Source organism: Ursus maritimus, unplaced genomic scaffold, assembly GCF_017311325.1.
Source record: "Ursus maritimus isolate PB19 unplaced genomic scaffold, ASM1731132v1 scaffold_23, whole genome shotgun sequence".
Taxonomy (NCBI): domain Eukaryota; kingdom Metazoa; phylum Chordata; class Mammalia; order Carnivora; family Ursidae; genus Ursus; species Ursus maritimus.
In genome coordinates this window covers 40,293,425-40,305,585 of record NW_024424786.1, presented here as the reverse complement: position 1 = coordinate 40,305,585, position 12,161 = coordinate 40,293,425, and the positions used below count along the sequence as shown (strand labels likewise).

At 61.6% G+C, this 12,161-nt stretch overlaps 1 protein-coding gene across 2 annotated transcripts in view; it reads right to left on the bottom strand.

Annotated features, from left to right (window-relative positions):
• The window catches only part of FRMD8 (FERM domain containing 8), a 34,029-nt gene extending 22,045 nt beyond the window's left edge, over nucleotides 1-11,984 (bottom strand). For both annotated transcript variants that reach the window (XM_040639400.1, XM_040639399.1), the window contains exons 1-8: nucleotides 11,833-11,984; nucleotides 11,439-11,523; nucleotides 9,817-9,984; nucleotides 5,835-5,936; nucleotides 5,406-5,464; nucleotides 5,128-5,294; nucleotides 2,934-3,158; nucleotides 707-830 (exon numbers count right to left, since the gene is read on the bottom strand). In XM_040639400.1, coding sequence (XP_040495334.1) covers nucleotides 707-830; nucleotides 2,934-3,158; nucleotides 5,128-5,294; nucleotides 5,406-5,464; nucleotides 5,835-5,936; nucleotides 9,817-9,984; nucleotides 11,439-11,523 — 930 coding nt within the window. In that variant the 5' untranslated portion in view covers nucleotides 11,833-11,984. The remainder of the gene's footprint in view (nucleotides 1-706; nucleotides 831-2,933; nucleotides 3,159-5,127; nucleotides 5,295-5,405; nucleotides 5,465-5,834; nucleotides 5,937-9,816; nucleotides 9,985-11,438; nucleotides 11,524-11,832) is intronic.
• Between the last annotated feature and the right edge of the window lie 177 nt (nucleotides 11,985-12,161).

Genomic DNA, 12,161 nt, shown 5'->3' with positions numbered 1-12,161 from the left:
GGCACTTCCCACCGGCGGGCCAAGCCCGACAGCTGGGGCGGTCACGCGGGGGAAGAGCGGGTGGGAGGGGAGATCAGCTGGGTAGCATCTCAGTAGGAGGCCGAGCTGGGCTCTGGGCCCAGCATGTTTGAGCACGGGTACCCAGGCGGTGCCGGGGACCCACTCTGGGGACAAGCAGCAGTCACCCAACACTTTCCTGCTGGCTTAGGAGAGACGCCCGCCAAATGCAGAGAAATCGCCCCACAGGGCGCGATGCTGACATGACCTTCTACATAAGGAACCAAGAGACGGCCTGCGCCAAACACGGGGGGAGGACTCAGGCAACCAAGGAGGGCTTCTAGTCGTGAGGCTCTTCTGGAAAACCAACAGCTAGTCTCCAGCCATGGGTCCAACAGAGAGGCCGGGCTGTGCCAGATTCCCTCCACTCAGAGGATTCATCCCAGCTGCAGCCTCCCCCTGCCCCAGGCACCCTCTAGCCTAGCCCGCAGACAGACAGCGGATCTAGAGCAGACCACAAGGAAGCTTCTGGAATGACACTGGAAGCCCCAGGGACATCGAGGGAGGGAGGCCAGACAAGCCATCCAGTCTGCTTCCAGGCCAACCACTGGCCCAGGAGAACCAGGAAGGCCTGGATAAGGGCCCTACACCCTCTCCAGTGAGGCCCCCTGCCCCCAACCCAGTCCCACCCTGGAGGAGCCGTAGGTACCTTCTCCCTGCTGTCAATGACGTGCACGCCCTCCAGACTGATGGCCACAGCCACTGGCTTCCGCCCACCCCGGTGCAAAAAGCCCTGGGCCGGCTTGTCAACCTCACCGTGGAAGAAGGCACACCTGGGGAGGAGAACTGCCGTTAGCCTGTCACCTCGGGCACCAAGAACAGATGGTGCAGGGTCTGGGCTCTGTCACCACAAGACTCTGGCCAGGCCCTGTCCCGGGCACATGAGAAGTTTAGGCTGTTTTGGTGACTGAAGTTTCAATGAAAACAGAGGGGAGTGGGGGGAAGGCTTCCTGGAGGTGGAGGCATCTGCGCTGGTCACGCGGGACAGGAAGGTCTGAACAGGCAGGGGGAGGAACTGAGGGGCTAGAGAAGGGTGGGCACCGCAGATGGAGGGAAGAGCATGAACCTGGGTGTGGGACAGCAAGTTATGCTCAAGGAGCCGCCGGGAGCCCAAGGACTCGGGCTGTAGGGGCTGCAGCTGAGGCTGCTGGAGGCAGCCAGGCCATGTCAGGGTGGGGACAGCACCACAGCCCACGGTCTGTCAGCAGCGGTGGGGTCCAGCTGCACCTGTGGGGGGGCCCATGAGAGGGCAGGGGCCACCTCGGGAGGCTTCAGGGTACAACACCGGGAAGGGGACAGGGTGTAGTGGCCCTGACACGCCATCTCACTGAGCTGCCACCCTCTCCCCCACCCCGTCATGTCCGTCCCCCTCCTATGGCTCCTGGCCTGGTGCCCTTGCGCCAGGCTCAGCCAGAGCCCTTGCCGAATCCTGCCCTGTCACCGCCTGTACCGGGACGGGCCTGGAGAGGAGGAAGAGCTCCCTCCCATTCCCACAATCTGCCTCACTCCTGTCCCTGCTCCTGCAAGACCTCTACGGGGTCAGCGAAGGGCTGGGACTCCTACCTCACGGAGTCCCTGAAGCGCCCGGAGCACCACTTGCCTGCCCTCGTCTACCCTACTGGCTCTCCGACCGTCCCGTCTGTACACACGCATCTCGGCCATCGTAAGAACTAAAGACCTTCTGCCCCCACCCCAGCCACAAATGCTCCATCTCTTGACTCCATTTCACGGCACTGACCCCGGAAGGAGCTGGTCACACGCGCTGTCTCTGGTCTTTTCTCACTCTCCTCCACCCACTGCCACCCCCTGATGCTGGAGCCAAGGTCAACTATCGGCCGCAGAGGAGATGTTGAACTTGACCTGGAAGCAGCAGCATGGGATGTTTGGTCACTCGCTCCTTCCCTTTGCCTGCCCGCCTCGCTGGCCCGGGTCCTCCTCATGCCTGGTCCACACTCACCTCCTTGGCCACGTCTTGGGGCTCCAGGTTTCAAACCACCCAAATGCGGATGCCCACCAATTATGACCCGACTCTAGACTCAGATATCTCAATGTCCACTCGGAATCGCCGCCTGGGTATCTAGCGAGCATCTCAAGATCAACACATCCGAAAACCAAACGCCCACCGTCTCCACCGTCCCCACCGCGCTCCGTGGCCCGGGCCCGTCTCAGCTGATGACAACGCCACCCTCCAGTTGCTTGGACCAGACCCCGGAGTCCCGTCTCCTCTCCTTCATCCGTTCCACTGCACATGGGTCTAGCAAATTCTGTGGACTCCACCCTCAACATCTCCAGCACCTGACCGCATCTCATCTCCGGCGTTCTCACCGCCTGGCCTGAGCCATATCTCCCCTTCGGAGTAGTGTCACGCTGTCCTCGCTGGTCGCCCGGCTGCCGCCCCTGCCTGCAGTCTGTCCCCTACCTCTGCTGCTGCTCCCTTCCCAGCAGAACGTCAGCCTCACCAGGCATGGGCCGGGTCTCTCTGCTACCGGGGTACCGGCAGCGCCCAGAGTGCTGGCGTGTGCTAGAAATACAAGAGCCACTGGGCCGATGTGGACAGTGTGAGAGAACCAGCTCCACGGGAGGTCAGCAGGTCCACCGACCCAGTGACCGGCAGGTAGAAGCAGAGGACCCGTCTGGTGGCCCGGCCTGTGACGGGAGTGAGAGAAGGACAGGCGTCCTGCTCGGTACCCGTGGGCCCGAGGTGCTGGCAGGAAGACACACCTCACGTGAGGACAGAGCTTGGCTGGCAGAGACAGGCATCCGGCAGGCTGTGCCGGCAAAGGCCAAGACAGACTGCTGGGCTGTCTGGGGACTGGGACAGTGGAGCCCCCAGGGCTGTGGCTGCCTGTGATGACGACAGCCAGGGAGTCGCTCACCCGTAAAAGGGCAATTCGTGGCTCTTGAGGAGGTAGGCGCGGTAGTGGGGGCTCAGGGAGGCCCCGCGCTCGCCGTCGGTGCCGACCGCCTCCTTCACTCGGCAGTAGGCGTTCAGCAGGCCCTGCTCGCCTGTCGCCGCCTTGGCCCCCCGGCCCCGGAAGGCAGCAAAGAGCCCGTGGCCCCGCTTGCAGAGGTGGGCGGGGAGGAAGGAGTCCAGCTTCTCCCTGCGGAGGAAGGAAGAAGGGTGCCCGGCATGAGGAGGGGCCGAGGTCCTCAGGGTGTGGCAGGCTCCCGGGCAAGGGCAGGCGAGGCCCCGGACCAGGATGTCCAGAGATCCCAGTGCCAAGGGCCCAGCAGCATGCCTGGTGGGTGAGAGGCCTAAAGGGCAGGATGGGGGAACGACAGGGGAGCTGCAGCCAGGCCCGCCTCCCAGCCGGCCCGTGCTGGAGGGCCGCGGCACAGCGCCTGTGTCAGAGTCAGGAGGGCTTGCATATCTGAGCCAGTGGAACTCTGACAATGACAATGACAAACGGTGCGGCAAGTGACCTATAGCTCTCCACGTATTTTCTGCCAGAAAAGGATATATTTAAAAAAAACCAAAAAACAAAAAAATCCACCAACCTACAATCCATCAGCACAGGTTCGAGAAGGAAAGATTTCCAGTAACATACAAACATAAAGTCGGTAAAGTAAGCTGCTCCTGGCACCAGGCAGCGCTCCGGTGGCGCGGGCTGGGCACTGGCTGCTCGGCCAGCCGCAGCCGGACCTTCTCAGAGGCCCCGGTTCTCCACCAATAAAACAGGGACACAAACCGCTATGTGCTCGGAAGGGCGCCGGCACGGGCCCAGCACCCACTGTCACTGAGGATGCCATTCTCACCTCAGAGGGGAGGCGGCTCTGCTGGGCCTTCTGCAGGACCAAACGCCCCTGGCCACTGGCAAAGGCGGCCCGGCCGGCGGGAGGGCTGAGGCGAGGATGGAACCCATGCTGGCCCGAGGCCCGACCACGGGGCCGTGTGAGGAGGGGTGTCTAGGGGGCTGCCACCCTTCTTGGGGATGCTGTGGACGCTTTCACTGCTTATGCCCCCACAGCCCTTCTTCCAGGAACAACTGTCGATTGTCATCTGGAAATCCAGTCTTCCCCACTCCCATCCACAGGGTCTGGGCAAGCTCAGGGCCAGCCCCTCAGCACCCTGGCCACAGTGTCCCCTTTGGGTGGACGTGAGGCTCGGCCAGGCGAAGGGGACGTCAGAGTGGGTCTGAGGACTCTGGTGTGGCAGGGGAGAGGCGTCTCCCTGGCAACACACAACTTCTGTGGCTACTTGGCCTGCCTGAGCCCGAGCCGGCCCAGAGGACACGGGGCTGCGCCAGGAGAATGAGGGCAGGCGTCTGGGGATCTGAACGGAACCCCTACACCTCGGCCACCTCTGGACCTGTTACTCGGGCTGACAAAGTCCCTCGAGTATAAACATATGCTGTCAGCTGCGACAGGAGCAGACAGGGCCCAGGGCCGGGGTTCCCATGGCCACCAGCCCCAGCCAGCTCAGCGGGGAGCCCTCAGGCTCAACCGAGTGACCCGGTCCATGCGGGAGCCCGGCTGTTAGTCACCTGTCACCCAGCACGGGGCCCTGTCCCCTGCAGTGCTAGGGCGGGGCGGGGCCTAGGAGCAGGCCGTTCACTGTTCGCTGTCTAGGGACAGGTTCAGCGGTCACAGAGGTCTGAGAACGGCCTGGTCTGCTTCCAGGGCAGATTCAATTCACACAGCGACGAGCGCAGCCTCTTGAGAGGGGACGGGAAGTGCAAAGCTAGCGTGCTGGAGTATCTGAGGAATGGGGCCTCGTCCCTGGAGTGTGGGACGGAGCTGGACTGTCACTGGTGATGGAGGTCAGTCCTGGGCTGCAACCCCAGAAGGACAAGCTCAACCCCCTCCTGACCTCAGACGGAGGCTGGGCCCCACCCTCACGCACACCTGGGGCTCCTCTCACGGATGCCACTTCATCCAAATCTCCCACTTCTCAGGCCCCTCAGGCCAGTGCAGATGAGGAAGGGAGGCTCAGAGAGGTGGGGTGACTTGCCCAAGGTCACACAGTGTCAGGACCAGCCCTAGAGCCTAGGTCTCCTGACTCCGGATCGTAGGATTCCAGGGCAACCCTCCCTACCCCATGCCCCTGCCTTGGGGCACACTGGCCCTCACCTCAGGGCGCAGGCAGTGGGCTGGCCTGCCTGGTAGGGCCCGAGCTGCACACGGCACACCAGGGCGCCCAGGGCCTCACAGTCCTCCACGTCGCACGGGTACCGTGCGGCCAGCACGTTGCCTTTGGCCTCCTCATAGAGCAGCCGCAGGACCTCCTCGTCGTGGATCTGTGGGCCGGTAGGGAGGGGCTGCTCAGCTGCTCGGCGCATCAGTGCCCAGGGGTCTAGGGACACAGGGCACTAGGGATGGGTGGTCCCGCCTGGGGCTCACGGCCTCACCTGGAGCTCCCGCCGCTTGGGGAAAAACACGTTCCTTCGGAACTGCAGGGAAGGCTCATCTGAGGAGAGAGGCTGGGGTCACCGCCCGGCCCCCCTGCCCTGCCCGGCCCAGCGCTCTCCCCTGGCAGGTCCAGTGCCGCCCTCACCCACCATGACTGACAGACCCTGAGGGCTGCCCAGAGAGTGGGATGCCCGGCTTATCTCGGCGTGCTTGCTGTCCCCCAGCCCGCCCTCTCCTGGCTTCCCGACAAGGGACCTGTGAGAGCCGGTAACTGAGGCCCAGAGGCCCAAGGGGCTGCCCGCAGCGCAGAGGCCTCCCCTCCGGGCCCCACCGCCAGCACCAAGGAGCCCCCGGGGCCAGGAGCGGCTGATGCTGCCCGGGGAGGCCCAGGCGGGCTGAGACAGGGACGCACGGGCAGCAGCACTAACCCATGGCCACGTCGTCGTCGGAGGCGTCGGAGAAGCGCAGCAGCAGTTCGGGCCACTGGCGGCCGAGCCTGTAGGGCTGGTGCTTGGGCTTCAGCTGCACCTCTGCAGGACGAGAGGGGACACGGCCACGTCTGTGGCTCTGACCGGTACGACTGCCACCCGCTGACACAGCAACGACGACGGCAGTTGTGCCCGGGGTTTTAAAGATTTATTTATCTACTGTTTGAGAGATGGGGGGGAGGCGGGGGGCAGGGAGGGAGCGCGCGGGTGCGTGCGCAGATGCAGGGGTGGGGGGGAGAGACAGAGAGAATCTCAAGCAGAGTCCCCTGCTGAGTGCGAAGTCCGACGCGAAGCTCGATCTCATGACCCTGAGGTCGCGAGTTGAGCTGAAACCAAGAGTGGGTCGCTCAACCGACTGAGCCACCCAGGAGCCCCAGTCACGGCCAGTATTAACTGAGCAAGTACAAGCTTCCAGAAGCACTTCAAGTGGACTACGGGCATCTGCCCCGTGATAACACTATCCTCATTTCATGCGTAGGGAGAAATGAGGCTCCAAGAGGTTAAGTTCCTTGTCCAAGGTCACCCGAGTGAGAGAGTCAGGCTCCAGGCAGTGCCAGCCTCTGACTGCTCCCTACAGCACCGAGGGTGGGCTGGAGCGGAGAGGCTGTGGCTGATGGAAAGTGCCAGGGATGGTGGTCAGATGAACCCCACAGGGCCATTAGGAAGCAGACCCCAAAACTGGTAACTGAGGCCCGAGGGGTTGCCCTCCCCTGCCCCTGGCAGAGCCTGGGCCTCCCCCTCACTGGGCCCCACCTCCAGCATCTCCCTCAGGAGCTCCGGCTGACCTTCATTCCATGCCATCCAGCTCTCCCACCTCATTTCCTTCCCATTCCCTCTCCCACTCTGTTCCTGCCATGCTGGCCTTCTTCAATCATTTGCACCTTCCCACCTTGTCGGTGCCTCAGGGCCTTTGCACTTGCCGTTCCTCCTGTCTCAGGTACTCTCCCCCCTAGACCCTCACGTGGCCAGCTGGCTTGGGTCTTGGTTCTAGTGTCTCCTTCCCTGGACCCTTCACTGAGGCAGCTCCCCCCCCATCACATGCCACCATGCCAACTGCACCCTCATTTGGTTGTCTTTACAGTATTTACCACTATCTGATGTCACCTCCCCATTGATGCCCCACTAGCCAGTGAGTCCTCAGATCACTCCGGCAAGAGTGGCTCTGTCCCATTCACTGCCGTACCCCCAGCCCACCACAGACCCTCACGGAGGTGGGCAGAATGGCCAAGTGCACCACTCACGCCCAGCCCCTTGACTCTGGGCAGCCAGCTGGCCCTGGGACTCAACACCCTGCACCAGTAATGAGAAAGTGCTTTCACCTTATGTGCCGGTGACCATGGCCTTTGAGAAGTCAGGGACCGTTTCCGAGTGATGAATGGACATGGCTGCCGGGGGTAGAGGAGCAGGGAATGGTAACCATCTATGCCATCAACTGACTTCCCTGCCTTCTGACCTCGCTTTTGACCCCTATCTCCCCCCTTAAGCCCCCACCAGAGGGCCCGGTGCCTTATCCTGCCAGCTTAAAGCCAAAGGTCCTCATCTCTGTTCTTTGCGCTTCCCTCTGGTCCCTGATGTTAACCCAAAACAGTAGCCACAGCCTTCAAACGGGCCTCCCTCCTGCCCACAGCTTCTCCCACCCACCACTGCATTCAGCTTCCTCACACCCCTTTCTCCTCCAACATTTCTCAGATTCAAATTTCCCAGCGGCTCCTCAGCCCTCATTTCCAATCTAGATCCTTGACCACACCCATCCGTTACCACCCCTGCCTCACCACTCCCCAGGAGGGGGACTGGCCATGCGCCCCCAGCGGCAGTGTCCTCTCCTCCAGGAGAGGCTCCCTCTGCGACCCCACCGACCCGGCCACTCAGCGGGGCCTCCGTGTGCTTTCTACCTGGACGCTCCCAGGACGCCAGAGCTGGAGGGCACAGAGACCGTCCACGGAACAGGTGGAAAACTGAAGCCCGAAGAGGGATTGCCTGCCTAAGGCCGCCAAGAGTTAGTGGCTAAACCAGGACCCGAGCTCCTGTACCACACTTTAGACAGAGGTCCCTGAGGGCGGGACACCTTCAGTCCTGCTTCCCAGTGTCCCCAGTGTTTAGATCTCTGGCCAGCACGGGGGTGGTGGAGACAGCACCACACATCCTTGCAAGGTGAACAGGGTACCTGACGGGCTGGGACCCCTGGACACACTGAGGAGGAGAGTGGACCCGGGACAACGGTGCCCTTCCTTCTGCCTACAGCCCAGCCCTGAGCCCGAGTCCCAGAAGCTCAGAGGACTCCCATGATCACAGCAGGACCCTGACCCTGCGGTCCCACACACACTTTCAGACAGGGCATTGTCTGCAGGCTTTCACCCAAATGAGCCTGGTGGACCCCGGAGCCTGTTCCATACAGAGTGACGAGGGCACTGAAGAGGACAAACACTCCCCAAACATCCAGCTTGTGGGCGGCTCCAGCAGACAGCACCCCGTCCCTGCCTTATAGCCCTGCGGCATTTGTCACTGCTTAACCCACTCTGGGTCGGGGGCAGCCAAGGGTTCCGAGGGACACGAGTCAGAGCTGAAATGGCCTCTCAGCCTTCCTGGACCCAGCTTGGGAACTAAGTGGGCGCTGACTTCATGCTGGGGCCTCTAGCCACCCTCGTCCCGGACAGGGCGGTGCCCCAGGGTGACCCTACCGGCCACACAGGCAGCCCATTCACGTTCTTGTGAGAGGGGAGCAGGAATGTGATGAGGAGGGAGTGGGGGCGGAGGAAGCAGGAGGAGACAAGCGGCCCAGCTGCAGGGACAGGCAGCCTGAGGCAGCACGGGGGCCAGCCACCCCCCGCTTCCCAGATACAAGCCAAGGGGCCCACAGCTTCGGCCAACACCCGGAGAGTGAAAAAGGGGCAGCTGAGCCGGGTGGGGAATGGGTGGAGGAGACGTGTCAGCAGGAAGAGGGTGGGCGAGAGTAGCAGCTGTACAGGAAGCTTCCATGGGGGGGTGGGGAACACGGACAGGACGGAGACACATGGGAGGGGCACTCCCTCTCCCACTAGGCTGGCAGAGATCTCCCTCTAGGGTAGAGGCACAAATCCCACTGGCCTCGAGAAAGAGGTAACCGCTAGGGACCCTGAGGGACCAGTCACCCTCTTCTTGCCCCCGTTCTTCTACAAGAAAGGAGAATATTAAGCTCAGCAGACATGCCTGGCCCTGGCACCTTTTGGGGCCTTCTCTCCTTTGACCCCCTTCCTGTGCGAGCCAACAGGCTAGCGGCCCTATTCGGAAGCCCCAGAACCTCCCCTGCCCCCACTCCCGCTCCATCCCTGCCTTGGGATCTCAGCCTGAAAGGGCAGGACACAGGCGGTCCTGGACCAGAAGCTAAGCAGAGCTGCAGAAAAGTCAGGTTCCCGTCTGTGCTGCCCTCCCACTTTCAGGGGTGGCTGCTTCTCGGGCTAGGCCCCACCTTCCTCCCTGCCCCCAAGGAGCAGGATGCAGTTCCTGCTTCCATTCTGACCTGAGTCCTACTACTCACTGAACCCACCACTCTAAACCTCAACTTCTCACCTGCAACACGGGGCTGGGCCATGAGGGTAAGCAGAAATTCCGCTCAAGAAATGCCAGCTCAGGCTGTGGCACAGACCACGTGCTCAGTGAATGTGGATCCCTTCCCTCCCTGTCCCCCAGTCCTGCTCCGCCTGATGCCCCAGGCTCCAGCACCACTGAGGCTAAGGGGCAGGCTTGACCCTTCCTCTGTCACCAGCAGAGAGAAAGAAGGTGGGGGCAGAAGAGCCAGGTGTCCCCTCGGGGCTCTGGGGCCTAAAAGTGGGGGCTAGCTCCAGGCCATCCACAAGTCCCACCTTCTCCTGATGGATAGTGGCCAGAGGCCCCCTCCCCTGACCTTCCAACCCTCCAGCCTGGGCTTCTCACTGCCAGGCCTTACCCAGCAGAGGGGACACAAGCCAGAGTGCGAAGGCATCCAGGGCGATGTCTGGGAGCTGCAGGACCTCACGGACAGCCCGGTGCAGCTCATGGGCACTGAGCGATGGCAGGTTCTCCACAGCCAGGGGCAGCACTGTGTCATCCGCCAGGTATACCAGCACATCAGCCGCTGCAACGGAGGTTCGGCAGGGTCAGCTGGGCCCGCTACCTAGGCATAGGAACCCTCTACCCCCCACTGGGGCTGGAGCCCCCACACTACACCCCTTAGGGTGACCAAGGCTACACTCCAGAGACGGTGGCCCAGAAGCCCCAAAGGACCCTATGAAGAGTGCGACTGAGATTTACTTGAGACCCTCAAACCACCCAAAACCCAGCAACTCTGGCCCAGGGACCAGCCTGGCCCCACTCTAACTCCCAAAGGTTCAAATTACTGCACCCCCGCACACTTTCCTGGCAACCCCAAGGACTCTGCTGGGCTTCCTCCTTGACAGAGAACATTCCATAGGTGGGGACTGAGTTAGAGATAGGCCGAACCCATCCTGAGATTATACGTGTTAGTTTATCAGGCTGGGAGGCAGGAGAGCTGCGAACCCACTATTATCCTTAGGCGAGCAGCTGTCTCTCTCTGGCTCAGGCTAAGACAGGATAGAGGATTCCTAAGGTTGCCCCAAGGTAAGGCAATTTCCAGGGCTCAGCTTCCATAGAATTCTTCACGCCTCAGGACTCAATACCATGGCCTTTCAGGACTATCTAAACAGGCGAGGAGAAATACAACCTAAAAAGTTGAGTGTTTACTTGTGACAGCCCATAGTATTCTTATTGGGAGCCTGGTGCCGAAGGGAGACCCTTGGAAGAGCAGCCAGATTCAAATCCCCGTCCCTGGAGCTACAGGTACCATGGAGGAGACTGAGTTTGGAGGCCGATATACTGGGGTCCCGACCTAGCCTGGGCCCGAGCGAGCAGGCTGACTTCAGCAAGTCCGTCAGTGCCTCATCTGTAAGGCAGGGCGAACACCCCTCTCTCAAAGCATGGCTGTGGATCAAATGGGGGTGAAGCCTATAAAGGCAAAGGTGGTTTATCATTAACACAAGTGAAAGCGCATTTTGGATTTCCAGTCTGTTCTGCTGTTACCGCTACTTTCTTGACAGACCATAAAATCATCTCCAGGAGGCTGTAATTCTGACTCACTTTTCAGGTAGGGACAACTGAGGCAGTGCAGGCTCTGGTACCCAGTGACTTAACCTCTCTAGGGCCCAATTTCCTTCCTTATAAAATGAAGATAATGATCCCTGCTTTCAAACTGCTGTTTGTGAGAAAGAAATCAAAGAACGTGAGCGTGTCACTTTTCATTCATGAGATTTCATTTGAATTTCACAGCTCTGCAAGATGTGCTCCTTTTACAAATGAGAAACGGGAATTTCAAGAACAGTACCCACCTTGGCCAACAGCCTAGTGACACAGCCCAGCTGCTCTTCTACCACTTCTCCACACCTCCACAGACCTTATTTGTTAATGAATATATAAAATTCTCTCTAATGAAAGAGATGACAAGCCAGGGCCACTACCCCAGGGGCTGGGTCCCCAGCTGGGTATGGAGGGTAGGTGATGGGGACAGGGACCTACCTCGAGCTCCCACGGAGGACACGCTGCTTCGATGGGAACGCTCAGCGGGGCCCGGTTGCTCAGCATTGCCTTCTGTCCCATTCATCTGCAGAGAGAAAGAGAAAGAACGGTTACTGGTGGGGGTCCAGGGATGTGAGGGTTGGGGAGCCCCTCAAGCTCCCACTGAAGAAGGGCGGAGTTCCGGCTGATCTGCGAAGGTGAACAGCGACAGCTGGAGGCACCAGTGTGCAGACTAGCGGGTCTTCGGCCAACTGGAGGTCGAGGCTGGTGGGAGGGGTCAGGGCGCCGATGGTCTGGAGCGGGGTCGAAGCTCGGCTGGCCGGGATGCCCGGGCAGGGCACGGCGCCCTCCCAGCCGGGGCGGGGACTCGCGCAGGGCGTCGCCGCGCTCTCACCTCGCAGGGAGTCAGTGCCCGCCGCTTCAGCCCAGGCTCCCGGTCTGACCCCGACCCCCAGCTCTGGCTCCCGCCCCGAAGAGGGACAGTTCCGGCACCGCTCTCGCTCCTGCTCCCGGGGCTGCGACGCGGAAGCTGGGGCGGAGGAAGCGCGACTCGCACGGCTCCGCCTCCCAATCCACAGGAGCCAATGGGAGCCCGGGGCTGCGGCGCACGCGCCCTGCCCGGCGCCCGCGCGCCCACTCCTCCCACAGGCGGGCGCAAGCCTGGGGCTCCCGGCTGGGTGGACTCAAGGCTTAGCTCACGCTGGTGGCCGCCAGGTGGCCTCC